Below are 26231 nucleotides of genomic sequence, written 5' to 3'. Positions count from 1 at the left end.
CGCTCCAGGTATTCCCCTTGCAATTGCTTTTCCTTATCTGCTTTAAAAGTTTGCGTTCAGTTTCTATTTTGGAACTTCCACAGCCGGCCATCTGGGTTGCTTACTCCCCGGCATTTCCTGTCGGGTCTAATAAACCGCGGGCCATAAACTTGGCATTCGCGTCAGGCGCAAAGTCGGCAAACCGTTGGACTCTCCGAGCAATAAACTTTAGGTCGTATTTGGAGCTGGGCTGCGGATCGTTTCACTTGCGGCATGTGCCGTGTTTGCCCAACAAATGGTCCGCAGATGAGTCAGCCGGCTATAAGCTGGTGGCTTACTGACAAAGTCCAAAAAAAGAAGAGCGCGTAATCCGGGGGACTGCGCAAATAAGCTTCAAATTTGGACATGACTCCGCCAATCACGTTTCCAAGTCAATACGCTACAGCAAACATTTGCATATTTCAGTTTTTATTGCCTCGCTTAAACCTTATGGACTAAACATAGTTGGTTGATGGTTGTTAGTCATTCTTGCAAATATCGCATACAGGGACTTTTGAATAAATCAAAACGAATTGAGTTATGTTCACACGTGAAAACCTAAGGGTAGGGGAGGGGTTTGTGCAGATAATGTGTTATTTACAAATTAAAATAAATAAATTAGGAACGAATCACACACACTCGCAGGCGCTCTCTCTTTCACTCGCTCTTCTTTCGGGCACTACAGAACTACGAATACATTTCATGTAAAATCACGTTTCAGTTGCGGCTATATAGGACAGATGTATCTTTGTGGATAGCCGATCTACAGCGAGACGATGAAGTCCTTGCCGGTCTTGAAGTCGACGCACTTGAACTGCGGACAGCACTTGGGGAACCGCCAGTTGGGGTCGCTGGGCAGCTCCTCGCAGCCAGGGGCCTCTATGTAGGGACAGGTCTCGATGCTGATCTCGCGCGCCTCCAGGCTGCAAGTCATCGCCGCGCAGATGCCCTTCGGCGTGTACTCCTTGTCGGGCAGCAGGGCCTTGCGGGTCAGCTTGTCGAAGCACTTGCCGGGATGCGCTGCAAGACAGAGGGAGATCCGGATTTAGTACACAGGAATTAAAAATGTTGATAAACATACGGTAATAGTATATTAAATACATTCTCCCCCTTGGGGTAAACCCGCCATTAAATATCACTTTTTAGAGTCGCGAGCAACTTCTTAATGGCAAAAAAATAGATTCCTTTGTGGCCACATGTGAAAATTGTTTTCAGTTCAGGAAGTGGACGGTCTTCTTTGTTGCTTCCCCGAAGCAATTGCGATTTATTTATGCGCTGTCCCCTGTCTGCGAGCTTATGAGGAAGTGGCTATAAATCGTGAGTGTGTCCGAGCGAAATTTAAATACGTGCATGCATATCGCAGACTGAGTTACAGAATCGAAAACAAACCAGCTCAAGAGGAGAATAGCATCGAATGACCCTTAAAAGTAATGTTGTATATACTCAATTTTGATGTACCCTATTTTTAGCATCAGTAAACAAAATACAGACCTTCTCTAAGACATTTATGAATCAGTGGAAATTTCCGCCCCCGAGACGAGACCTATTTTTGAACCCATCCATCCGTACCCGTGACTTGCAGGCGCGGGGCAAACGAAAGACTTAAGGCACGAACTTGACAGTCATTCGACATGAAAATTGGCGCACAAGTGCTCGCCGGGATAAAAATAATCTGAGAACAAGAGCTGTGGACGGCCTGCGGTTGCGGTCACCATTCGAGCCCGGCCTGGCATTTATTTTTAAACCTCGAGCACCGAGGCGAGCTGACAGCAGGCGATGGAGCGTACGGCGTACTCGTGCTTTTATTTATAACGAACCGCCTGCGGCTGGGAATTGTTGAGTTGTTGGCGGGCTCAAAAATAAATTACCGAATAGAAAGGTGGGTTTGATTAATGACACTCGCCAGTAATTTACCACTCGAAGAGCAGAAGAACACGCATTCCGGCCAATTGTGCAATTAATCGCCGGCCGCGTGAACTCATCGCATCATCGCCTGTTTTTAAGCACTCAGCGCTAATTTCTTATAGATTAGTGAGCCAGTCGCGACTCCCGGCCAAAGACGTCGGACGACCTTCACGCATGAATAATTCAGCAGCAGGAAAATATCTGGCTGTGGCTCTGGCCATCCAGCGATCAGGCAGGGGATAATCGATAAGTTTTCTAACTTAAGTCCGCATAGCGATGCAAATTAGCCGAGCGCTTGAATAGTAACCACATCAGCACATTTCTTATGCTAATTTTTGGCGAATGCGAAAAACCCAAATCCGAAATTCATATCTATCTCTATTTGTATCTGGATCTGAATCTGCTACACAGCCGAAAGGGGGCCAATAACATGACAAATTTCGTCTGATTTCAGCTCTTGTTGTTTTCGTTTTCGCCTTTTGCGTCGTTCGATTTCATTGTTTTCTTTTGTTTATAACTTCGATTTGTGTTTGTTGACGTCAGCGAAAGCGGGCAGAAATCACAAACAAATCCACCCATAAATCAGATGTCCGGCAACGTAATCATAAACAAATGCTGCCCGACATCTGACGTCGTTGGCCGAAAATTGGTCTTGAATGCTTTTGGGCATCTAAATTCCTAATGAGAATGAGCTAATGCTAGACCTCGCAAAATCATCGTAAATCAAACACGAAATACCCTGCCAAGCACTATCAATTCTCCGTTTTTATTGTTTTTCGTGGCTCGGAAAGGTCGCCTATTAATTGGAAACTTAATTAGAAAACTCCATAAGCAAGCAGCGAGCTAATAGCATTTTTCAATCATCTCACTTCCCAAGCCACTTTAATCGACACTTTAATGGAAAGCTCACGATCTCTCAATGCCGATATAAAACTTATTGTTCTAACTGATTAGGGGTCAGCGTGTAAATGCCATAGCTTTCAGCAGACATGGGCATTCTACACAGTATCATTCAGATAATAAACTCCAAAACCAACTATACCCTGCCATTGTCAACTAAGAAACTCAAAATAATGGAAAGCTGAAGCCTTATGTCGTTTCCTATTTCTACTTTTGCTCCCAATACCTAACTTATATGGGTTTCTAAATAGATCCTTACCAGGGTGGAAGATGGCGGGCTGGGAGTAGACGGCTGCATCCACGACGCTGGCGAAGATGGCGAGGAGCGCGATGGCGGCACAAACTTTATCCACTTGCATTTTGCAGTTGAATTTCTTATATTTAGGTTGTTGACAATTTTAATAGTATTCAGTACGACTGGATTCGATTCCACTCTCGTACTTCGATCACTTGCGATGAGTTGCGCGTTTGGCGTGGAGATTGTCTTGGAAGCTTTTAGGAGCTGTGTACGGTCTGAAACTCAGGCACCAACTGAAGCTACCTCGCCGGGGCACCCATATTTAAGTGAGTCGAAGTCGCGAGGCGCAGAGAGCCCGATCGGGCTATTCCTCTCCAGATCTGGCTCTCGCCACTGGGCCGAAGCACATGTTTTCTTTTTGGTCGCGCGGACTTGGGATATTCCGGAGTTGGGCGAGCGCCATAAATCTCAGGGCCCTCGTCCCACTCGGCGGCCGTTTGGAGAGCTATAGCCGTGAGCTGGCGAAATGCTTTTACCCCCAATAAGCCGGGCCATTGTTCTGCATTATTTTGCAGTTTTGCCCAATTAATTATCCGTCCTCCCCGAAATGGCCTGCCCAGGTAATGACCCGGGTCTGGGTGTGCCTAGTGCCGGAATGCGGGGTCGCCCACCCTGATCTTCATAAAAGGCAGTCCTCTTGGGGAACCGAACCCCTTCAGCCGGCAATTGTCGAGGCGCATCGAATGGTCTACTAACTGCGCGAGTCCCAGCTAAATGCGGCTAAGAGATCTTACCAAATTTGGCTGCACTGAAGATCAAAGTCGGTGCTTGAAGATCTGTAAACAGCTCAAGGAAATTGTTGACATCTTGTGGCCTGGCATGGTGTTGAAGATTGAAGAGTAGGAGTTTAAAGAACAACTGAAATATTGATATCAGGTAGGGGTTGACATACTGACGTTAGGTTTGATCTCTGATATAAATATTTTTTTATATGTTTTTGTATATTGGCGTTTTCTATAAAATATTCGCAAAATACTTGTTTAAATGAACTAATTCCAAATTACATTTAAGGGAAAGGGCAATAAAAATCTCGTAAAAGTTTTGGTGTCAACAGCATTTTACCTGAATTCAGAATCTCTGATTCGACTTCTCCCTGCTTTCGCCCACCCCCACTTCAGTTGTACTAAGTGCTACACTGAAAGAAAGGGAATCTTTTCCCCAGAAGGTTGATGAACCTGGCGTGGCTCGGAAATTTAAAGTGCTGCTGCCGTGCTTATTATCCCATTCGGCTGACGCCAACTTGTCGCCGGCCGCCACCTTTGGAACAGAAGGCGTAACTCTTAATAAAAACTAGTCGCTTCCCGACCCCTTAGTGCTTTTATTATGGGCCAGAAACCTGAACAGTGTACACAGTGTCGGTAGTAAGTTTGTGCACATCATAAGGAAGTGTCTTCTTATAGCTATGTGGGTACATTGATTTACAAATTCTTTTAAACGTGGAACCCCTTTTAACAACCCGTTTCAAAAATACGTTTTAGTGTACACATAAAGTGATTATTTTTAATTATAATAATAATAGTAAGTATTTTTAAAAATACCTTTAAAGTTACTTACCCTCAATGGTAAGAAGTCAACACTGCGTATGATTGATAATGCTCATGTAATCCAACTCCTCACCCTCTTGTTATCTCTAACTGCAGTACGTAGCTTACTTATTTTCACCCCTCGCTGTCAGGAAATCTCGTCAACTTCTCGATCGTCCCAATTGCTTCGTTGCGAGTTGTTTTGCAGCCAGCCAACATTTTTGATGAGGCCCGTTGTCTGTGCTTGCTGCTCGGAAGCTTGGGACCTGGCCACTTGGGATCTGGGGACCTCTGTACCGCACTCGTACCCGTTTAACCCGTTTGCACTCCACCGGCAAGCCTTGATACGCATGTCGCACTTGCCGAGGATCGGATCGCCAGATCTCGGGCCGGCGTGACGTCAATTTGAGCCGAGCTCTGTTGGTTGCTTGCCGGGCTGCGACTTGGCCCGATCCAAAGAGCGAGTCACTCGCCGGCGCACGCTGGAATTTATTAATTATGGACGGACTCGAGCTGGCAGTGCTCCACGGTATTCCTGATTCTTTGACACAGGCTCTCGGCATCGCGATAAGGTCGTCCCGCCATGAACTATGATAAAAATTCCACTCGGAGAGGGCGATTTGCGGTTGATTTATGGTTTATTCGATTTCATTTTATTGCCAGCGTTTTGGCCTACGTACCTTCCCCATGGGCTACATGTCCATGTGTCCACATTTCCATCGCTCCCCGGAGAAGCACACGCATTCTGACTGAAGCCAGAGAGACAGATCGATAGGTATTTATGTGCCTTAGTTTTGTTGTCTTGACGCCGCGCATAATTAGTAATTAATATTGCCTTTTCCACTTCCAGCCCAGCGGCGCACACGGTAGCGAGCAGGTAATTCTGCCTTCAGCCAAAAAGCGGTCAATTTATATAAAAATTAATTGTTGATTAATTGCCGCTCGGGCGTGATGCATTATGTATGAGCCCAGCAGGCCCATCGTAAACATTCACTTTGCCGTGGCGTGGCACAGGTTTCTTGGCCCGAACCTGGACGGCCGAGGACAAGTGGTTGTAGCACCATTCAATGGCAGAGTCGCTCCCCTCTGTCCTTGCCGTCGAAATGGAAATAATGTGGATATTAAATAACTGTGGGTATTTGAAGACACTATTAATGCGACTGATAGTAAATATATTATGAATCATGATTGGATACTCATTACCCTTCTTGTCTGGGATTGCCGATGGTCGCCCCATAGTTAGTTCCAGCTCCAAACTAGTCCATACAAAACGGACCAACTGAGTTCCTACCTTCTTTGCATACCTCGAGTGGGCCCGACTGGAAACGAATTTATGATGCCAGTTTGGGGCTGTCATTTAACATAAAATCTGTCAGATTCCCAGAATTTACTGTGGCGACTCGGAGACGCGACAGACGCCGTCGCATCTGGAATTCCTGCATAATCGGCGCGGATTCGGCACTGGGAAATAGACTCGATTGGGCAGCGGGCCGGACCGGTCCGTCCGGCTATCTCCGCAGATGATAGTGTCCACGGCGACAGTAGCGACGGCAATGTGTAATAAAATCTTCACGCCGATCAGCCGGCCAAAACATACCCCTATGATATAGTAAACAGCGCAGCACTGCCAAAAGCGATTAGCACATGGAGCGGACGTGGATCTCAGATACCGCAGCTTGATGGATTGCTGGCGATTTCTTTGGCGCCAGACGCGGCTCGAATTGGCTTCTGCTGGATGCGGATTTCGGTGCTCGGACTCGGGGTTTTTACTCCCGAACGGTAAACAAAGGCCATCGTGTTAAATATGCAAATTCGAGGCAAATTAATTTATCGAGTCTGGGACTAAAGAAATTCCAAATTTCTTTCCCTTTTCCGTCGCTCGCCCACCGCTTTGGGGAATACCTGATAGAGCCATTAGCTGATTGATCTGGGATTCCATTCGCCAAATTGGGGCTGTCGAGCTAGAAACGCCTCGCAAGATGGGCATCAATCTGCCAGGCTGCGGAAGACCACGACTACTTAGTTCCTACAGGTTCTGCATAAACATTACTAGTTTATTGAAATATTTAGAATACAAATTCCCAATTAAAATTCACCAAATTTCTGTGAGATTATTTTTCTTTATAACCAGAACGGAATTTTTTTCAAATCTAGTCTAGTATCAACCCGGTCATTAGCTCTTGATTGCGTCTGAATTTAAATCGAATTTTATGGCCTTAATACCTTTTTTAAAGGCGGACATGCCTGGAGATCTTGTTAATTTGTTTGCATGGTACTTCTACTAGATAGAATCAATACAAGTCATAAGGAAGTGTGTCCGACTGATTAATTATGCCACGACTAAGTAAATTAGATCCACCTAAATTAAGCACAAGCCTTAACATTCCTAGTAAGTATAATACCACTTCAAGTCTTCTTGTGAAATAGGGTCAGTGTATTTGGTTCTTAAACGAAATGAAATTCTTCGTGCCTGCCTGGCGAACTGCAACCGGAAAATTTCGATTTTAAGCAAATGAAGCCAAAAATGGAAATGGCTTATTTTGGGGAATTTCCGCGTGCCAGTCATCTGACTAACAAGGCACATTGAGCGGTCCAAAAGCTGTCGACTGAAATGGCCAAATGGGTGAGCATATCGTGAAATATTGAATATGTAAGGCAGTTTTGTGACTGGCACGCGTTCAGCGGCTTGGGGTTAATTTATTCGGTGAAATTTCGCCAATCATTCAGAAAGATTCGGAGGAATCAAGTGGGAAAAGGTGCCTTCATTACAGAAGAGACCTTCGCTTCATGAAATATTTAGTTTCGAAATTGTAACTCTTCAAATGAGATACTTCAATTTAATGGGCCGTCGTAACATTTACTTTTTGTAAAGCTCCCAGGCACATAGAATCCTTTTAAAATAGTAACCGAAACAAACACCGAGAAATGATTGATCGTTAAACAAATGACATTAAACTACTTCATTTTTCAAGCAATTCCAAATCATTTGCATAACTTGCTGAGCCAGTTCGGGATCTTCGGTAATCCCTAATGTTCGAATACGCATTTTTGTTTCAATTAATCCGCGGAGTGCCTGAATTAATACGCTAATTTGATTTGCCCACAGCGAGACGGTCAATTTGCGCGGTCGCCCCCGCAGTTGGCCTTAACGCTCCACTGGGGAAAATCACTTAGCGGAATGCCAAGCGGATTGAATTACATTTGGGCCTGCGCCGAACAATGGGATCGGGATGAAGAGATTAGGTTTGGCAAATTCTTTGCCGGCTTTGCTTGCCCGTTGCGGGTTTAACCCACTGGATCCCCGATCGGAGAGCCAACTTTCACGATCCGGTTTCGCGGCAAGTGACGTGAATTAAACATAGAAAAATCGTAGTAAGCACTGCCGGTGGATTTTCGCTTCGTTTGAAAACAAGCCATAATTATGCGAATTTGCCAGCGAAACAAACAAAACAAACACGAAATGCCAGCTAAGGTCGCCGCCGGAGAACCTGAACCACTGGATCCCCAGATGGACCACGGGGCCAGGGCTAAGGCATGGGTATCGATGGGTATGGGCATCGTACGGTCGCTAGGAATTCCCAGATCGACGTTGCCAATTCAACTTGTTACCGGCGCAGACGAATGAAATATTCATTTCCAGCTCGTCGCACGACGGAGTTTCTTGGTCCACTTTTCAGCTGGCTTTTGAACGATTTGTTTTGATGCTCCATCACCGTTACTGTTCAAACGTGGTGTTGGCTAATCTCTAATCGGTGTTTTATTAATATTTTTGCATAAAACTTACGGGCTATGAGGCCGTATACAACCAAAACGTCTTCAATTTGTTATTTGGCTGATTCAATTAAATAAATAAATTAGCATAAAAAGCTCCTTCACAAAAAGTAAATGAATTTGAATTATATTAAAGTGATTCATTTACATCTTAATGAAGTATTAGAAACCGGTCCCAACTTTTAAGAAACGATAAAGAATGCAAATGGGTATCTTAATATTGTGTACGATTTGTTGTGAGTAGACTTACATTTTAAATACAAAAGTATGAATAAAAATTTAAAAACAAATGATTTCTCTTAATTACTTATTTAAAAGGTTTTTTAGGTTTTTGAATTCGAAAATGCAGAGCGATGACATTAACCAGAAATTGAAAGTAAGCTAAGCGACTATCCAAGTTCTCAACCTAAGCATTTATCATTTATAATTTTTATTATTGGTAAATATAAATTTAATACTATGCTACTAAGCTCCTTCTTCTTCTGTAATTTTGTTTTTTTTTTCATAAGGTTTTTTTGGCATAATATTTAAATGTAAAATTTGGCGGGAAACCATTTTTCCCGTCAGAGGTGTGACCAGATGGCAGCGATTTTAAATGCGGGGCCGTCGAAATTCCGATTGGAAAAAGCTACGGTCTCACTGCACACATGCCTCAAAGTTGTTGTATTTGTCTCTGCCTCTAAACTTAAGGTAACTTAAAGAAATTAACTCATGGAATCGCAATAAAGCCCGCTGGTTATCTAATTCGTTGCGCAACAAGGGCGGAGAGTGGAGCGGTTCGAGGGTCGAGCGTGTTTCGATTGGATTCCGGAGATCAACAGGTGCGGCGCCGGAAATGGGAGAAGTCAAGGATTGGCGGCCTTTCGTTTACGGCGGAGTTGCCTCAATTACGGCGGAATTTGGTAAACAAATGGCGGGGTCTAGCTGCCACACCCCCCACCAACGCCCATTGCCTGGGTCTCAGCTAGACGTAGAGCTTATCACCCCGATCGAATCTTAGTAAACAAATCCATTCATTGCAGGCACCTTTCCCATCGACACTACGAAGACGCGCCTCCAAATCCAAGGTCAGAAAATCGACCAAACGTTCTCCCAGCTGCGATATCGCGGCATGACCGATGCCTTCGTGAAAATTTCCCGCGAGGAGGGTCTGCGGGCCCTGTATTCCGGGTAAGAGTCTGGGGGATCTCCGGAGGGCACGTTGTCAGAACATGGGCTCATCATGCCATTCTTATCGCGCCAAACGTGACAGTCACGTGTTCGTCCGCTGGGGTACTTTTTATGACTGCAGGAGTACAGTAGAACCCACCTATGATGGATTTGCTGTGAATACATCTTGCTGCCTCTAGCTTAAACTCCAAAGTTCAAGGAATCGGAGGCAATTTCGTTGAAAAGGAATTCTGATTTAGAATAGATACTGTCAGAATGATACTCTTTACTCCATTTAAACTCTTCGGTATATAACAATACCAATCATTATTTAACAACTTTAATGTCGAGAATTAGTGATAATTGGTTACGCATTTATCCTTCATTTAAATAGTCCCGGGAAAAGTTCAAGCTATAGAATTTGGACTGTCTAAAGACAATGTATGTGATAAAGCTTATTCACAGCGGGCCAAAAATAAATCGTTTGTTGGGGCGGCACGTTTAATCAGTCGGAAAACTTTGCCCGGCAGCTAATCCATTCGACTTTGTATCTGATATGGATCCCAAGGCACAGAACAATTAATAGAGATCATATAGGCACACTAACCAAAATTTATATTAACAAAATAGAAAGAGTAATAATGCATAAAAATTTTTTTTAAAAAACCTTAGTATCAACAAATTAGAATCTATTTACAAAAACCTGACGGAATGGTGATGTAGGTGTTTCATGCTCTTAATGATTTATCAATATATTTTTCAGCATTTGGCCAGCGGTGTTGAGGCAGGCCACTTACGGCACCATCAAGTTCGGAACCTACTACACCCTGAAGAAGCTGGCGAACGAACGTGGGTTGCTGACGAACGAGGACGGCAGCGAGCGGGTGTGGTCCAACATCCTATGCGCGGCGGCGGCCGGAGCCATCTCCTCGGCGATCGCCAATCCCACGGACGTTCTGAAGGTGCGGATGCAGGTGCACGGAAGGGGGCAGCACAAGGGACTGTTCGGCTGCTTCGGCGAGATATACAAATACGAAGGTGTTAGGGGACTCTGGCGGGGAGTGGGTCCGACGGCTCAGCGCGCCGTGGTTATCGCCTCCGTGGAGCTGCCCGTCTACGACTTTTGTAAGCTGCAGTTGATGAACGCCTTCGGAGATCACGTTGCTAATCATTTCATGTAAGTGCCGGGCAGCTCAGCAGATTGTGCGGTTTATTGGCTAATTTTCGCAAATTGCAGCTCGAGCTTTATTGCCAGCTTGGGCAGTGCCATTGCCTCAACCCCCATTGATGTTATACGGGTAAGTAGAGCCTTAGAACCGGCATAGCTTTTACTCAATTCTATCTACCATCTACTCGCCTTACAGACCCGCCTGATGAACCAGCGACACGTTACCATAACTATGAACGGTGTGGTCACAGCGGCAGCCACACCAAAGCTGTATAGCGGGAGCCTTGACTGCGCTGTGCAGACAATCAGGAACGAAGGCCTCGCCGCCCTGTACAAAGGATTCATTCCCACCTGGGTGAGGATGGGTCCGTGGAATATCATATTTTTTATCACCTACGAACAACTAAAGAAGTACTAGCGCAGGCGAGCGGAACGTCCAGGGAGTCCAAGTACAAGACGTATTCTAGCATTCAAACCAAAAAGATCAGATCTACCAGACCTGGCTTAACTTTAAGATCATAGTTGAAACGCGGGGCTCACTAAGTGCCTGTCTCACTATTTGATAGCCTCCACACCTGATCCAGTGTCATTTTGCCTTGGGCAAGAGTGAAAACGATTCGTCGCATTTTAAATGTTAGCCCACTCAAGTATTTGCATTTTTGGAGAACTTTTTCACCAAATCATTTTAGAGAGTTGTCTGGCTTGGTCGTTGCATATACGATTGCCCATCAGGCCACCCACGAAGTACACTGTATTTACCTTAACTTAGCTTCTAATTAAATAACCTACGTAGTGAACTTAAAAATATTTATAATGTGAATTTGTATTATAAGCGCATTTTGTTTGTTCGAAGTTTAGACCTACTCGATCGTATTACACGAGCATCATCGCTGTAAATATATGCATTTAGAGACAAGTAACATATGCCCTGTTTTACTAAATACAGAATGTACATATATGCAAATTTACTCAATAAACTGTTTGTTGGAAATCTCAATCATTTGTTAAATATTGTCTCTGCTTTTCGATCACAATTATTTGTTTATTTTGTTTCATACATTTTACGTTATTAAAATGGCAAAATACGTGAATTTGAATGAAAAACACTGACCAAAACCATAAGGAGTGTTTACACGACACTTCACACTCCAATTGGCAAGAAAAGTTCTATGTCAGCGCCTTTACTTCGCATAACAAATAAGAAGGCTGTTTTTCTGAATTCGAGAAGATGAAAAACACAGCCAGTGTAAAGCTTGAGTTCTTTTTAAAAACAGGAGAATTGATGCATAAAAATCACTGTTAGCTGAGTTATAAAAAAATAATTCAGATCAACTGCTTCCTAGTGATTATCGTATACGAGGTGTGTTCAAAAAGTAAGGTGACTTTTCAAATTTCGCGGGCAATATATTATTTATGTTGGTACACTCTTCCCTAACATCTGTACCAAGTTTAGTTCTGAGAGGCGTAAAGGTAACAAGTTGTTTTGCGCGCTCAGCGATTTTTTGCTATCGAAAAATTTGGATCAAAGGATTTGCATCATATTCTGTGTTAAAAATAAAATTAAGTGCTCCGAAACACTTGAAATGTTGACAGTGGCATACGGTGAAACTGTTCTAGTAAAAAAAATGTTTACAAGTGGTACAAACTCTTCCAAGATGGACGGGAAGATGCCAATGACGAGCCTCGCTCTGGACGCCCAAGCACTTCAACAACTGATGAAAATGTTCAAGCAGTGAAGAAAATTGTTTTGGAAAATCGTCGAATCACTATCAGAAAAGTTGCTGAAGATGTCGGTATATCGCTTCGCTCGTGCCATGAAATTTTTTCAAACGTTTTGGGCATGAGTCGTGTGTCAACGAAGTTTGTTCCAAAATAGCTGAATTTTGACCAAAAGAACCGTCGCATGAGCAACGCTCAAGAGCTGTTGGATGACGTCAACGACGAACCAGATTTACTCAAAAGGGTCATAACTGGTGACGAATCATGGGTATATGGTTATGATATCAAAACCAAAGCCTAATCGTCACAATGGAAGAGCCCAGGTGAGCCAAGACCGAAAAAAGCACGCCAAGTTCGATCAAATGTCAAAGTTTTGATCACTGTATTCTTTGATTACCATGGCGTGGTGCATCAGGAGTTCTTACCATATGGTAGTACGGTCAATAAACAGTATTATCTGGAAGTTATGCGCCGTTTGCGAGAAGCAATACGAAAGAAACGTCCAGAATTGTGGAAAAACAATTCATGGCTTTTGCATCATGATAATGCTCCTGCTCACTCATCTTTGCTTGTGAGATATTTTTTGGCCAAAAACAACACCACAATAATGCCTCAGCCACCATATTCACCGGATTTGGCCCCATGTGACTTTTTCTTGTTCCCAAAACTAAAGAGACCTATGAAAGGACGGAGATTTGCAACGATTGAAGAGATAAAGACTGCATCGCTGCAAGAGCTCAAGGCTATACCGAAAAGTGCTTATGGGGAGTGCTTTGTGGATTGGAAAAACCGTTGGCATAAGTGTATTGTACCTGAGGGGGATTACTTTGAAGGGGACAACATTAATATTGATAAATAAATTAATAGTTTTTCTTGAAAATACAAAGTCACCTTACTTTTTGAACACACCTCGTAAACCGGGCTAAGACAGTGATTTGTAAAAACGTAGACACTGCAAAATATGAAAGCTTAAGCTGTCATCGAATAAGAGCTCAAACTTGGACAATATGGTATTCCTCTCGGAAGAAAGTTTAAACCAAGCACTTATGCTAATTAGTTACGTGTCCCCATTCGAAGGATCACCAGAAACCCTCAGTACGTTCCTAAAACGTGGATAATATCTTAAAATTCTATCCAACTCAAGAACCCCGAGAAGTTTTTGCTTTAATCTTGTCTATTGAAGTGCGGGTAATCGGAGAAGGCCGTCGAAGCAGGGAAATAGATGCAGCGAATTCCTGGCCGGAATTGAAGAATGCATTGATCTCCCGATATAAAAACTACTCGTGCTTCAAAGAACTATTGAAGGATCTTAGGTCTACGACTTTGAATGGAACTATTCGAGAATTCGTCCAAGAACTGGATTATAAGTCATCTCGTATTTACCACGTCTTGGATTATGAAGTGGATCCGGTGTCTGAAGTTCACCTCACTAAACGTTCAATACACCAAGTAATTACCCGGGAAATGCCAAGGGTGTTATTAATTGATTTCAGTTTAAAGCAAGAGATCAAAACAATATCCGATTTGAGAGGAGCAGCTCAAGAAAATAGTATATTCGAAGATTCAATTTATTCAACTCGCCTTTAAGTGAAAAATTTTCGAAATAATAAAAGTAACATTAAAAGAATATTAAAATTAAAATTCTATGCCTTTTATTATGTATTATACTGCATCCAGCCTCGTTTGTAAAGCTTCGGTTACTGATATATATTTGGACAAAAAATTTTAAGGGGTTCTAAAATGTTTTAAATACATTCACTTTGTACATTTCCAAGAAGTTAAGTGAATAAAAGTGTCGATCCTTAACATTCTGCTTTCAAATATTTCTGGGCGGCAAAAACAATCGATTGGCCGATCGAGCTTATCGTGCCGTTTTATAACTTTTCTCAACACTGGCTTTTTTGATACCGTTTACCAACACGACAGGACGCTCAATCAAAAAAGGTTTCAAGCTTGGCGTCGCTTCCGAATTTCTTTAAAATATCGCTGAAAATGGATTTCGTCACGGCCCTTTCGACCGTGGGTGGTACGCATGTAAGTAGACTGGTCTATACTTGCGCGTTCCCGCTTAGTAAAGGTGGAATTCAGTCTGTAGCCAAGGGATTCGCCTATGCTTTCCTGAAAGCCGTGAACTCTGATCCGGACAATTGGATCAACAAGGTGTCTCATCAGTTTGTGGGCCAATGCTTCCGGGCACTCGGCCTCAATTTCACCATCAGCGTGCAGGCCTTTAGTCAAACGCAGGATCACCGGTATCGGGATGATAATCCCAACTATATCTTTGATCCGGTGCCCCATGTGATGGAGGAACTGGATAAGTTTCTTGGCTTGGTGCCCTACATGTTGGGACAAGTTGGCGAGCATTTCGCCTCAAAGGGCTTCATAGGCACCGGTTCTGACGAGCCAACGCAGCCGTTATCCTGCTATCTGCGCCTCGTGACGAAGTGGATCAAGGTGGTCAACGCCATGTGCGTCAACATGCAGCTCAGCGGCAGCACCGCCGTGGATCGTTTTCTTTGCGAACCGCTGGCCAGAATGTGTAAGTTGTTCATGTTCCATAAAGTATAGCTGCCTTGCCGATCCAAAACTTTTAACAGCATTCAGCATACTGGGCGGACTGACCAAATTGCTGCCCAAATATGAAGACTTTCCGGGCCTCAAGGAGATTTGCTTGTTGCTCGCCGAAGACGTTCGCTATGGCATATTGTGAGTAAAAACTTTATATCTTTAACTGCTTTTTCATATTGAACTGTGAAAATAGGCTTTATCTGAGTTTATGCGGTATATGGGGTGGAAAAGCTCACACAGGTGGCAATTTAAGAATAAATATATTTAATATTTCATGAGTTTGAAAGTTAAAGAGTATGAAAAAAATATAAGTGTAAAAAAACGATTATATTTTGAGAAATTCAATTATTATAATCCAATCCCTTTTAGCTACCAGGATACCTGCAGTGAGGTGGTTCCCCCCATGTTGAAGATTTTCCAGGAGCACTTCAAAATTTTCTGCAGCCCCGAAAAGACTGCCTTGGACTTTGTCTACTGTATCCTGACCGTTGTGGTAAGTCTCACTGCCTTACGTTGAAAACCAAATACGTTCAATATCTATCCTTTTAGATGACCGAGGATGAGAGCTATATCGATGCATACGTCTTTTTGGAGGAAATGATTAGGCAGTTCGCGGAGAGCACGGATCCAAATCCAAGTCATCTGCGGTATCTTACCAATGAGCTGATTGACGAGAAATATGTGGTGCTGCAATTTGGAACCTTCAAGGAGAGCAATTCCAAACCCTTGCTGTTGGCCACCCTGAAGTATTTGATGACTCTTCAAAGGTATAAAAAGAAATACTAAACACAACAAGATCTAAAATTGAAGAAATAACTTTACGCTGTTGATGGACTTCCAAATCTAGAGCAAAGTAATTTTTAAATAACCCACGAGTGCTATATTGTTATATTACCAGCATCCTGTCTAATGCTAGATTTTGTTTTATAGCAATCTGGCCAGCGTAGAGTGTTTTACACAGCGTTTCCACGAAGTGCTGCTTCAACTAGTCCTGCGAATGCAAGTGTCTTCAGTAGCGGTTGCTTCACTAGCAGCCGAGTTGTACATCAAACTATCTCAGCGCCAGCACGAAGATCGCGTGATAGCGCAGCACATTCTGGAGACCTACATCAAGAACCCCGATAATCCCCGGAAAAAAAAGACCTATTCGCAGTTTCGAACTGAACTCGCGCGCTACCTAAAGACACTTATACAACATTTTCCAGGGCTGAAGGAGTTCGAGTTTTACGCATTGGTGCTTACTGCTCGGAATGTTCGGATCGAAATGAGTCTTATTGCTGCCCAATCCGTGAGTATTCTCTTTGAAACTCATATGGCGGAGTACTCCTCGGTTCCGGAGGCGCGGGAGCAGGTCAACGAGTTCCTACGCTGCTGGCCCTACTTCATTAAAGCGCAGTCTCCTCAAAATGGCACTCGTCCGGTGCTATACAACATTTATAGTATGATCAATTTTGAGAGCGTTGCGGAGCGAGATGCTGAGGTAAGCACTATAGATATATCTAATTTGTTATATTTTATACTAACTATTAGGTGGACTAACTAACTATTAGGTGGACTTACTTTATAAATATATTATTTTGTATTTTGTTTCAACAAAATGCAACTTGTTTTGCAGCTGCTGCTGAACTTAGAGTCTTTCTTCCTGGATAACTATCTAAACGACGACACCCTCAGTGAGTCTGAGGTCTATGGCCTCTACACAAATATCTCTCGCTCTGTGGATGCCACAGGGAACATTCAGATACACTCGACTGCAGCGAGGGCTTTACGAGATGAGCAAGCTAAGCTGCAGGGCCGTTTGATCACCACGTCGGAGGAGGGTCCTGAAAGGCAGGAGCTGTTAGACGCATATGCCAAAAGTATTCGTCGACTACACGGACTCCTAATGGCCAACAAGCTACATGTTCGTTATGTTGGTGACATTTACGAGACTCTGGCGAAATTTGTGCTGGAAGCGCCTACACAAAATGACAATATAAGTAAGAAAGGATCCAATTTAAAAATGTAGAAGTAATTAAGGTGTTTGCATTTTAGCTCTTTACGGCTCCGAAAGCTTGGCTGCCATGCTAGTTCTGTTGCACGACAATCTTAAGGATTCGGACGACGAGATGAGGCTCAAGATTTCCCTTTTGGTGCAGCAGCTTCAAGACTTCTGCGTTTCTGAACTGTCAAACGCCGATGTGGGCTTGAAGCGAGCGAAGTTTATGGTTTGTTCTATTCTCATATTGCATATCAGCCTGCTGCCATACTCGAACCTAGACTGTGCTGCCTATGACAAGATTTTGGAAATTTTAACCTTGCCACCCCGAGAATGTGGGCCTGAAAGCGTTAAGCTTGCGGATACTTATGTCACCGGTATGTACTACGTATTCCGTGAACTGATCAAGACGAAGCAGGTACTGTTCCCCAGCAATAAGATATGGAAGGTGTTATTGCAGTACAAAATGGTGAGAAAATGCTTTAAATTGCATTCGTGATAAATTCGATCCTATGCTTTTGTAAAACTCTTAAATTTGCCTTTCCTAGTCTGCAAACAAGATGAGGTACCTGAACACCGAGATAGAGCATGTTATTGGAGACCTGATGGAGAGTCGTATTGAAAGCTACGTGCATTGCTTTCCGATAATTCAGTTGCACCTCTACAACGAAGCCAATGCTCAGGGGAAGGCTTTAGTGGCTCTAACTGCACACCTTAAGCTCCTCGATAAGAACTGCTCAGCTTTGGACTCCTGGTTGCTGCGACTAATAATCTTTCAAGATTCGCTTAACCTTCTAGTCAAAAATATGCGCATTGGACGACAGGAGGCGACCAGTAGTCGTCGCCGCAACCGTCTCCTGCCGTTGCAGCATATATTGATTATGGTGGATAATTTGAGACTGCAGGAAGCACACTTCATGAGCATGTGAGTTTTCGAGATCTAAAATATGTATCCTTTTATTTAATTGATTGTTTTTAAAGTGCTAAGATGGTGTATACCTTGAAGAAGGAGGCCATCGGTCCCCAGGAGAAATCGGAGATCGAAAGCTTCATCACCCGCATTAGCGCCCTTAAATATAGGGCCGAGGATGAACAATTGGAAGTAGCCAATAACGAGAATTTCGAGGGAAAACTGAGCCCATTGCCGCCTGGTCCTCTGAACATTTGGCAACACAATTCACTAAATGTGTCAAATAAGCCATCTAACTCAACCATTAATATTACATCATCATAAATTTCCTTTTTACATATATTATTCTAAACGACACAGTTACGAAAGAATATGTTACGTTTTATTATTATTTACTTGAAACTTAATATTTTAATTTAACATTATTAAAGCAAGACACAATCGTAGTTGACTTTGTTGCTATGGGTAAAGCATCTAATCAAAATCTCCTGGGTCGTAGATTTAAAACACGAGATACCTCAGTGCCTAGTGTTGAAACAGCAAGATCAACAATGGCTTCCGGCATCGAGATTCTGGCACTTAGTACTACCTTTCCCAGCGAGGAGGATTCAGTGGACGAAGCCACCATTGAGCTGCTGGAATGGCAGTCCCTCGTTCTTTGGCGCCGCCCGGTGGATACCCTAAAATATGGAACTCTGGAGACCGGCCAGCTGCTGATATCCTTTACCGCCAAGCTGCTGAGCCCGTGGTTGATGGGCATAGTACTGCTGTTGGGCATGTTTTGCCTTCTGCCCGGACCCCACGAAGACTTTGTGCTTTTCTGCCAGCAGAGGTTCGGGTTCGCTGTCTACTGGCTGGGACTGGGAGTGCTCTCATCCGTGGGCTTCGGCACTGGCCTGCACACCTTTCTGCTCTACCTGGGACCCCACATAGCCGCCGTAACGCTGGCCGCCTACGAGTGCCAAACCTTAGACTTTCCCACTCCGCCATATCCGGACATAAAAGTCTGCCCACAGGAACCGTACAGACACCATCACCCAGATGTGTGGGAGATTCTATCGAAGGTACGGCCAGAGGCGCTCCTTTGGGGCATAGGTACGGCCCTTGGCGAGTTACCACCGTACTTTATGGCCCGCAGAGCACGGCTATCCAACAAGGAGTTGGACGGAGCGGAGGCAGATAAGTTATTGGCAGCCAAGCTAAAGAGCGGTGACCTCGACCTTTTGGAGCGCACCAAGCTGTTCATGGAGCGGGTAATGCGTAGAGTGGGCTTCCTGGGAATTCTGTTTTGCGCCAGCGTTCCCAATCCCCTGTTCGATCTGGCTGGGATTACTTGTGGCCACTTTCTCGTGCCCTTCTGGAAGTTTTTCCTAGCCACCCTAATCGGCAAGGCGTTGGTCAAGGCTACTATACAACAGTTGTTTGTTATCGCGTCACTGACAGAAGATCTGGTCCACAAGTTTGTGGACTGCCTGGGCCAGGTGCCCTATCTTGGACCCCCCTTGCAGCAGATCATCAAGGACCTCTTGCGATCCACCAAGCAGCAGATGCACGGCACCGGAAAGTCGGATTCCCTGGCCTACCTGGGCCTTCTGGTGCGAGCCTTTGAGCTGTGTGCATTCGTCATGGTCGCCTGCTTCGTAGTATCCTCGCTGAACTGCCTGGCCCAAATCCATTGCAAGCGCCAGCAGGAGAAGGAGCGGAAGATGCGCAACGTGCAGATGATCCTCTACGCCGGCGGGGGGGCGTCCTCATCGGAGGAGTTCACAGTATAGGCAGCAGTTATAATATATTTCGTAAAGCACTTGACTTTGTTGATATTTGTTTAGTAGATCTTTGCTTTTACCTTTATTTTTAACACCTGTTAGTTTACTCCGAGGGATTCAATATTCCAAGTAGATCAAAACAATCTGAATTTTGAAAGCTTGGTAGTTTTATTTCCTGTCGGAACACTTACCTTTGACCAATGGAACAGAGTTAGTCGGTATAACGTTTTATATTCTTTATTTTATTATAATTAGTTTCTTTCGGATTTGGGTTCTGTTTTCTGAACTGTTATTGTTTGTGGGGCTTGTTAATGATCTGTTGTGTCAGTGTGTTTAATGCCATCGTAATTATTATCATTGTACAAGTACATTTATATTCAACAGCAATTTAACACAAAGCTAAGCATTACTTTACGCGATCCCTCAGGATTGTCCATCCGATTCGGGTTAGTATGTTGTCATCATTATTTTTGTTGCTGGTAGGCGTGCGTACTCTTATTTCCTTTTATTTTCAACCAAAGGCAATAATTCTAAAAAGTTCTGACTTTCTGCTCTTGGAATGCGTGCGACAACTTAATCGGGAGAATTATGGCTGTACACTCCCTAGAGGAGTAACGCCTCCGTTCTATGGCAATATTTCGTCTACAATTTGCACTACGATTTACTCTCCGTCGCTCTTTTTCGGATGTATACCTAGTCAATCTATAGCTAAATAGCTCTTAGCCCATAGTTCGAACCCTTGGGTGACTCCACACAAAAAGTATTCATTTACACCTGATAATGATATATGAATTTTCGGGTAACTTAACGGTGTGATAGCAGTTTGCTTTACAGAGATGTTGGTATGAAGTTTGCTCTATGAATGGTTGCGTGGGCAAAGCAGGAGACTTTAAAGTGGCTTTCGGAATATTCTGTCGCTGTTATTTAGGTACATACACACATGTACCGTACATTTACATATAATAAGTTGAGTTAGACTAATTGCGGCGAAGTCTTTTCGAGATTTAGAGACTGTAGAAGGTAAAAAATCAATCCTAACACATTGTAACACTTACACTGGGAAACGAAAGCTCTCCCCACCACCCACACCCGCCTATAATCGCTTACAACAAATCGCGGACCGTCAGGGCCTGCAAACTATACGGATCTCCAATCCCGATCGACTTTCGTCCGGTCCTGTTCCCATTCCTATCGACTTGTGTTAGGTAAATATGTATATTTTAACTACACTCATATACGACAGGGTCTAACCGATTTTCACCAGTGGGGAGTAGGCATGCGATTACGAGTACAATTACGATTAGATATTACAATACAATCTTGCCTAAACGTTTTATTGACGCATAATTTTCAGTATTCAATATTCCTGTATTGCATAAATTAGCTTTGTGGTTATTCAGTTATTATTTAGTATCATTTATTATCATCGTTTTAAGTAATTAAGATTAATTTGTTGCCGTGTGTGAATGTGGTTTCAGCCCATACACATAACATATATCTATTCAATGTGTCGCCCTCAGCTCGTGGCCTCTGGGTTTACACTCTCTTCTAAAATTTGACGCCTAATACAATTTGCTTACAATTTTGGTTAAAAATTCAATTTATCATAATACCATTTTCCTATAATTTATGATATAGTATAAGACGCGTGTAGTTTTACAAATCAAAGAAGGGCAAAAGGGCTAAACGAATAGATACTCTCAGCGTAAAATATGCCTAGAAGATAGTTACTGCTAAGTACAAAACTAATTTAATTTGACTTAATCGCATTGATCGGGCTGAACGTATACCTAACACCTCCACTCCGATTAGTGTTCAATTTCGCACTTAACTTTACTTTCCTTTTGTCTTAGCAAGGGAGCAAGTAGATCGATTTTTCGGCTATTATCTGGGAAACAAAAATTGAGGAGCCACAAAAGGCAAACATACCGGGCCTATGGAAGTATTTTGAAAGACAATTTTAGCAGCGGAAAGATCTTACTTATTGCCTCTTAGTATAAGTATTATTATTAAGACTTGCATCTGTATCTGTAGTATGTACGATATATTAAAAAATATTAACGGCGGGAAGTACTACAATCATTTTGAAGCATTTTAGTTTGGTTTCTCAAGTTACTATCATGTTTCCTCACACATTGTCGTCAATATATATGATCGTTATCATTCGATTTTGTAGCAAAATGTTTCAACTCTGTTTATGTATCTATACGTCGTTTAATTTTGTGTAGAATTCCATTTGGTTGATTGTAGAAAATTGTATCCGGACACTTCTGTAGGTTAAAATGCATGCCACGTCACGTTCTCAATTTAGTTGTATCAAAAGCAAAAGACTTCACTGTATTGTCCTTAATGTCTCAGAATATTTCCGTTTAGCATTGGTTTCGGCTCTTGATGATGTCGGAGTCTCTGGATGATCCCCACCCCACGATGTCGGGGGGATCTTGGGGCACATGCTGACCTTCAAGTGGACAATGGCTAGTGGTAGGTGAAATTGTTTAGATGACAGCTGCGTTAGAAGTTTCGATTTGGTTTTTTGTAAGTATATTGTCGACTACTTATGTACATCCCTTGTTTTGGTTGATCTCCTTGTGTCCATTTGCGATTAGAATTCAGCTTAGTTTGTAAAAACGTCCTGGCCAACTGTGCCAGTTATCTCGAGTTGTAAGATTCGGAAGTTGTATATTTTAATGACAGTATCGGTTATTCTTTGAGCTTTAATACTTCTTTCGGTTTCTGTTCGGTTCACAATTCAGTTAAATGCTTACGATTGTTTCTTTCAAATGTTATTTACCTTTACCTTTATCTGCGACTACCTCGGATTCGTTATACAATAATTTTGGGGATCGCTTTCCGTGCATATTGAATGCAACCCGCTAAGCAAACTAAGTGTTCAATCGAGACCATTAATCCCAGTCTGGTTGCCTTTTAAACATACGTAATTCTCTAAATAAATGCCAACATACTTGCACAAAATCAAAACGGGGGCTCTTCTTTTCTACATTTCGTTTTTCGGGATGTGGGGTAAGGGTTCTTGCTAGCCAGGTTGTGGTGTTAGCCAGTTAAACGATAAACCATATATTTATAAACTATTTACAAGTGCATTGGTTATCCGACAGAACAGGCACGTTCTGCCCAATGCGTTCGAGATTCTGCTTGGGTACGAGTAGAGATCTCTTATAATACACCCTGCGCGGTGATGTCCACACTAATTGTTGTTACATATAGTCTTACAGTCCTGCAACGAAAGTAGATTTTGTGATTTAATGGAATATCTATAACAATTTTAAATACCCGAAAGTCGGGTTTCTGAGCATACTCACTTCATTTAATGCTCTGCAAATATCCATAAATTTACTTAATAAAGTACAGATTATTGTGCTCAAGCCAATCGGTCCTTCCGCAGTGCTGCCTCGCCCGGTCCTAGACGAACCACTCGTCCTTCTGCGCAGCGCCGACGGCGTTGGCATTGGGATGTCCGGCTCCGGCGATGTTCGTCTGGCTGAGCCCGGCGGAGTTGTGCGAAAGATCTTGACCTAATTGACGGAATTTGCCAAGCACCAAATGGGACGGACTTTGGTGGCCATCTTCAAGAAGTTGTGTGGAGTGCGGTGGTACCCGGATGGTCCCGCAGGGTGATGCCAGTTTCCCGACGTCGGCAGCTGGGTGTGCTCCCGCGTCAGGGTCCCGCCGACGCTGATGCCGTGGTAGTGCAGATGTTTCGACGACCCGTTCGTGTCGGCCGTGTGGTGCACTGGAGGGAAGCACCGGGTTAGATGATGGTTCTGGGACTGTTTGGATCTTGGGACTCACCCTGGAGAGCGGTGTTCTGGTTGGCGGCGTTCTCGTCCTGGCGCCGGCACACGCAAATGGCCACCGCCACGATGAGCGCGCTCAGGACGAGCAGGACGCCCACGACAATCAGGACGAACCAGGTCATGTCCATGCCGAAAACCGTGCTGCTCGTCTCGCCTAAAATGTACAAGGAAAGCCATTAAGTATATTTTTCACAATTTTAATATAAATACAATTTTTAGGCTCTAGAAACCCAATAAAATTTATGTAAACCATAATATGGCACTAAATATCGTTGTTGGGGTCGGGAAATATTCAAATATGAAAGGAAAGAATTTACTATTAAAATGTTATTGAAAACATTTATTTAAAATGTAATTAATAAAACAAACCTTTAATAAATGCATGAAGGTACATAAATGCCTCAAAAAATATTTCAACCAACTTAACTATTCTTTTTCGTATTAGCTTGTCTGTTTTACATATACAAACATTGTTTTTAAATTAGTTCTTTAGCTTTCAGCTACTAACTTTAATATCAATGAAAGAAATAAGCAAACCATTCTTTGCTCTTAAATTAGAAGTGTAAATTTAAAACTTTCTCTTAATAGAACTTAAAAAAATAAAAATAAATTTGAATTTGATGGAGATGTTTGTAATGTTAAAAATTAAAATGAAGTATAAATGAGGAAAGGTGGAAAAGTATTATTTGTTTTAAGTAAATAAATGGACTTGTTTGAAATGTTTTAAATTAAAGTTAACTAAAAATGCACTCACTCTGGCACAGATTCTGCACTGACTCGTCGGAGTTGTCGCCGCAGTGGTTGATGCCGTCGCAGAGGAGATCGGGATGGATGCAGAACTCGCGGGTGGCGCAGGTGAAGTCCTTGCAGGTGTGCTCTGTGGAGGGGGAAATTGGCTTGTAATGGGATCTGCAGGGACTCGTCTACGCCCACACTTACTGGGATCCTTCACCGACGTAATCACCAACTTGAAGCCGTTCGCATCCGTTCCCCAGCCGTCGGTCACGTACTTCAGCGTCACAAAGTTCGTGCGCGTCAGGAGCGCGTTGACGGTGTTCTTTGTGTTCCGACAGGAGATGTCAATCTGCAAGCCAAAGTATCCACAAATTAGTATTTGCTGGCTTATCATCAATTACAGTAACGAGCGTTCGCCGTATGCAAATGGGAGCCATGATTTACGTTGCCAGTAATTGCAGGCCAAAGGCAGCGGAGTTTTGCCATGATTATAGGGGGCTAATTTATGGGCTGGCACTTGGCAGGAATAATTGAAAAATAGTAACTTTACCACGAGGGAATTCTATTTCTGAAGTCGGAACAAGATAGTTTCCTATTCCAATAGTGGAACGGGAGAGAAAAACACATTTACGTTCCGCTTCTTGATAAGACTGATAGAGAATTTCATCAAAGTGATCACCATTTCTTATTTGGTATTTTCCATGTCTGCTACTTTTAAGGCATACAATATTGCATTTTAAATTACTCCCCAAGTCATAATACCTTCGGATCTGTCGACCCAGTTTGGTGAATGTAAGCCCAAGAAACGAAACGAGCTCTTCCGCAGTGCAAAGAGCTGAGTAGCAACTTTTGCATTTCAAACGGAAACCATCGGCGAATTGAATCGGAAATCAGAGCAGCAAACCCGCTTAAACTGCGGGCCACGTATCGAGGAGCACTGATTCTGTGGTTAATTTCGCATCAGCATGTGTACCTGCAAAGCGCCCTGCTTTCAGACAATGAGCGGGGACAGGTGACCACGTGCACAGGTGCTCGAGTGGCATCGCACTCCTCTCCCACGACACCTGTCCTTTGGGCCCGCATGCAGGTGTGCAACAGTCTGGTCGGCACAATGGAAATCAAGCCAGATTTACACCCATGAATACGCATGTCTCGCCCTGAAGAGCCCTGCTTCAAGATATATTCTTCAGTTTCCAGCCTTATATTAGCACTTAGATCATATTGACCAAGTTTTGTTTTACACCCACGTATACTCTCAATAGGTATATACACATTTAAAGTACTTTAAAAAATGTCATTCTAAAGGAACAACTATTTAATTAAGTTATACAAGAAGAACATTCCTTGTATGTACATACTCCCGAGTTAAGTTTGCAAAGCTGAGTTTTTCTTGCGAGGGCTGATTTATTTGTCTATCAAACATTCACAAACTTTTTCCATATTCAGCGATTTAAAAAAAGCAATGCCTTATTGATGAGCTACAAAAGCCATTTAATTTGATTCCGCAATTAAACTGCAGGGCCTGGCGAACTTTTTCCACTGTCGTCTGCTGGCTGGTCACGTTATCGCCATCCTCATCCTCATCCACATCCTCATCCATCGTCACCACTTCCAGGGCCGCCGCCGACGCCGCAAAGTGCAAAATGATGATGATGTCCCCGCCTCCCGGAGGTCCTTCGCCTCCGCCTGGCACGTGTATGCGTCACGTCGCCTGGTTCATCACCAGGAGCCCGCGCCCTCCCACTCCCAGTTCACCACCCTCAGCACCCACCCGCAGCTGTGTAAATTTGTAATGTTGTTGGCTTTGGCTCATGAAAGTTCCGCTGGGGGTTCATCAACGTCCTCCCAGGATCCCCAGCAGGCCTCCCTGCATTTGTAGGCTTTGCTGTGGCTGCCTTTCTTGACACAGCGTGTCCTGGTATTGGGCCTCGTCGCCCTGCCCCTTCCCCACCATCATGTGAGCTCCTGCATCTTCGACGTGCCGCGCTTTGTGGCATATTTTAATTTT

General features: G+C 43.4%; 5 protein-coding genes and 1 long non-coding RNA gene across 8 annotated transcripts in view; 3 read left to right on the top strand and 3 right to left on the bottom strand.

Annotated features, from left to right (window-relative positions):
• Window positions 1-430: 430 nt before the first annotated feature.
• LOC108030628 (uncharacterized) lies at window positions 431-3357 on the bottom strand. Its single transcript, XM_017103632.3, has 2 exons — window positions 3083-3357; window positions 431-1038 (listed from the first exon to the last, which is right to left on the bottom strand). Exons 1-2 carry the CDS (start codon window positions 3180-3182, stop codon window positions 782-784), a joined length of 357 nt encoding a protein of 118 aa, XP_016959121.1. The 5' UTR covers window positions 3183-3357; the 3' UTR covers window positions 431-781.
• Window positions 3358-9048: 5691 nt separating this feature from the next.
• Window positions 9049-11729, top strand: LOC108030703 (mitochondrial uncoupling protein Bmcp). 2 transcript variants are annotated; one of them, XM_017103743.2, is made up of 6 exons: window positions 9049-9105; window positions 9176-9317; window positions 9438-9585; window positions 10328-10741; window positions 10802-10862; window positions 10929-11729. In XM_017103743.2, exons 2-6 carry the CDS (start codon window positions 9251-9253, stop codon window positions 11148-11150), a joined length of 912 nt encoding a protein of 303 aa, XP_016959232.2. In that variant the 5' UTR covers window positions 9049-9105; window positions 9176-9250; the 3' UTR covers window positions 11151-11729. The 2 variants fall into 2 exon arrangements, with proteins under 2 accessions (XP_016959232.2, XP_043951128.2); XM_044095193.2 differs by lacking the exon at window positions 9176-9317 and having other exon boundaries at window positions 9086-9105.
• Window positions 11730-14382: 2653 nt separating this feature from the next.
• Window positions 14383-18247, top strand: LOC108030539 (uncharacterized). Its single transcript, XM_017103431.3, has 10 exons — window positions 14383-14485; window positions 14540-14990; window positions 15049-15157; window positions 15389-15512; window positions 15569-15786; window positions 15950-16499; window positions 16635-16998; window positions 17054-17466; window positions 17546-17922; window positions 17979-18247. Exons 1-10 carry the CDS (start codon window positions 14444-14446, stop codon window positions 18229-18231), a joined length of 2901 nt encoding a protein of 966 aa, XP_016958920.2. The 5' UTR covers window positions 14383-14443; the 3' UTR covers window positions 18232-18247.
• Window positions 18248-18361: 114 nt separating this feature from the next.
• On the top strand, window positions 18362-19716 carry LOC108030530 (vacuole membrane protein 1). Its single transcript, XM_017103419.3, has one exon. It carries the CDS (start codon window positions 18369-18371, stop codon window positions 19680-19682), a length of 1314 nt encoding a protein of 437 aa, XP_016958908.2. The 5' UTR covers window positions 18362-18368; the 3' UTR covers window positions 19683-19716.
• A 178-nt stretch (window positions 19717-19894) lies between these two features.
• On the bottom strand, window positions 19895-22902 carry LOC108030651 (uncharacterized). The gene is made up of 2 exons (XR_007763642.1): window positions 22465-22902; window positions 19895-22406 (listed from the first exon to the last, which is right to left on the bottom strand). It is a non-coding gene; the product is annotated as an uncharacterized LOC108030651 (long non-coding RNA).
• A 177-nt stretch (window positions 22903-23079) lies between these two features.
• The window catches only part of LOC108030650 (uncharacterized), a 34075-nt gene continuing 30923 nt past the window's right edge, over window positions 23080-26231 (bottom strand). For both annotated transcript variants that reach the window (XM_017103668.3, XM_017103669.3), the window contains exons 4-7: window positions 24428-24572; window positions 24243-24365; window positions 23484-23642; window positions 23080-23424 (exon numbers count right to left, since the gene is read on the bottom strand). In XM_017103668.3, the coding sequence (XP_016959157.2) occupies window positions 23207-23424; window positions 23484-23642; window positions 24243-24365; window positions 24428-24572 (645 nt within the window). In that variant the 3' untranslated portion in view covers window positions 23080-23206. The remainder of the gene's footprint in view (window positions 23425-23483; window positions 23643-24242; window positions 24366-24427; window positions 24573-26231) is intronic.

This window comes from Drosophila biarmipes, chromosome 3L (assembly GCF_025231255.1).
Source record: "Drosophila biarmipes strain raj3 chromosome 3L, RU_DBia_V1.1, whole genome shotgun sequence".
NCBI classification, from domain to species: domain Eukaryota; kingdom Metazoa; phylum Arthropoda; class Insecta; order Diptera; family Drosophilidae; genus Drosophila; species Drosophila biarmipes.
The sequence above is the reverse complement of the archived record's forward strand: the minus strand, read 5'-3'. Positions and strand labels throughout refer to the sequence as shown.

Coding starts and splice junctions, on each gene's coding strand:
- LOC108030539 (XM_017103431.3), top strand. CDS start 14,444: ATGGATTTCGTCACGGCCCTTTCGACCGTGGGTGGTACGCAT. Junction 14,486..14,539: donor CGACCGTGGGTGGTACGCAT/GTAAGTAGACTG, acceptor GGTGGAATTCAG/TCTGTAGCCAAGGGATTCGC. Junction 16,500..16,634: donor TTGCGGAGCGAGATGCTGAG/GTAAGCACTATA, acceptor CTTGTTTTGCAG/CTGCTGCTGAACTTAGAGTC.
- LOC108030628 (XM_017103632.3), bottom strand. CDS start 3,182: ATGCAAGTGGATAAAGTTTGTGCCGCCATCGCGCTCCTCGCCATCTTC. Junction 1,039..3,082: donor GCCCGCCATCTTCCACCCTG/GTAAGGATCTAT, acceptor TCTGTCTTGCAG/CGCATCCCGGCAAGTGCTTC.
- LOC108030530 (XM_017103419.3), top strand. CDS start 18,369: ATGGGTAAAGCATCTAATCAAAATCTCCTGGGTCGTAGATTTAAAACA.
- LOC108030703 (XM_017103743.2), top strand. CDS start 9,251: ATGGGAGAAGTCAAGGATTGGCGGCCTTTCGTTTACGGCGGAGTTGCC. Junction 9,318..9,437: donor CTCAATTACGGCGGAATTTG/GTAAACAAATGG, acceptor CATTCATTGCAG/GCACCTTTCCCATCGACACT. Junction 9,586..10,327: donor CTGCGGGCCCTGTATTCCGG/GTAAGAGTCTGG, acceptor TATATTTTTCAG/CATTTGGCCAGCGGTGTTGA.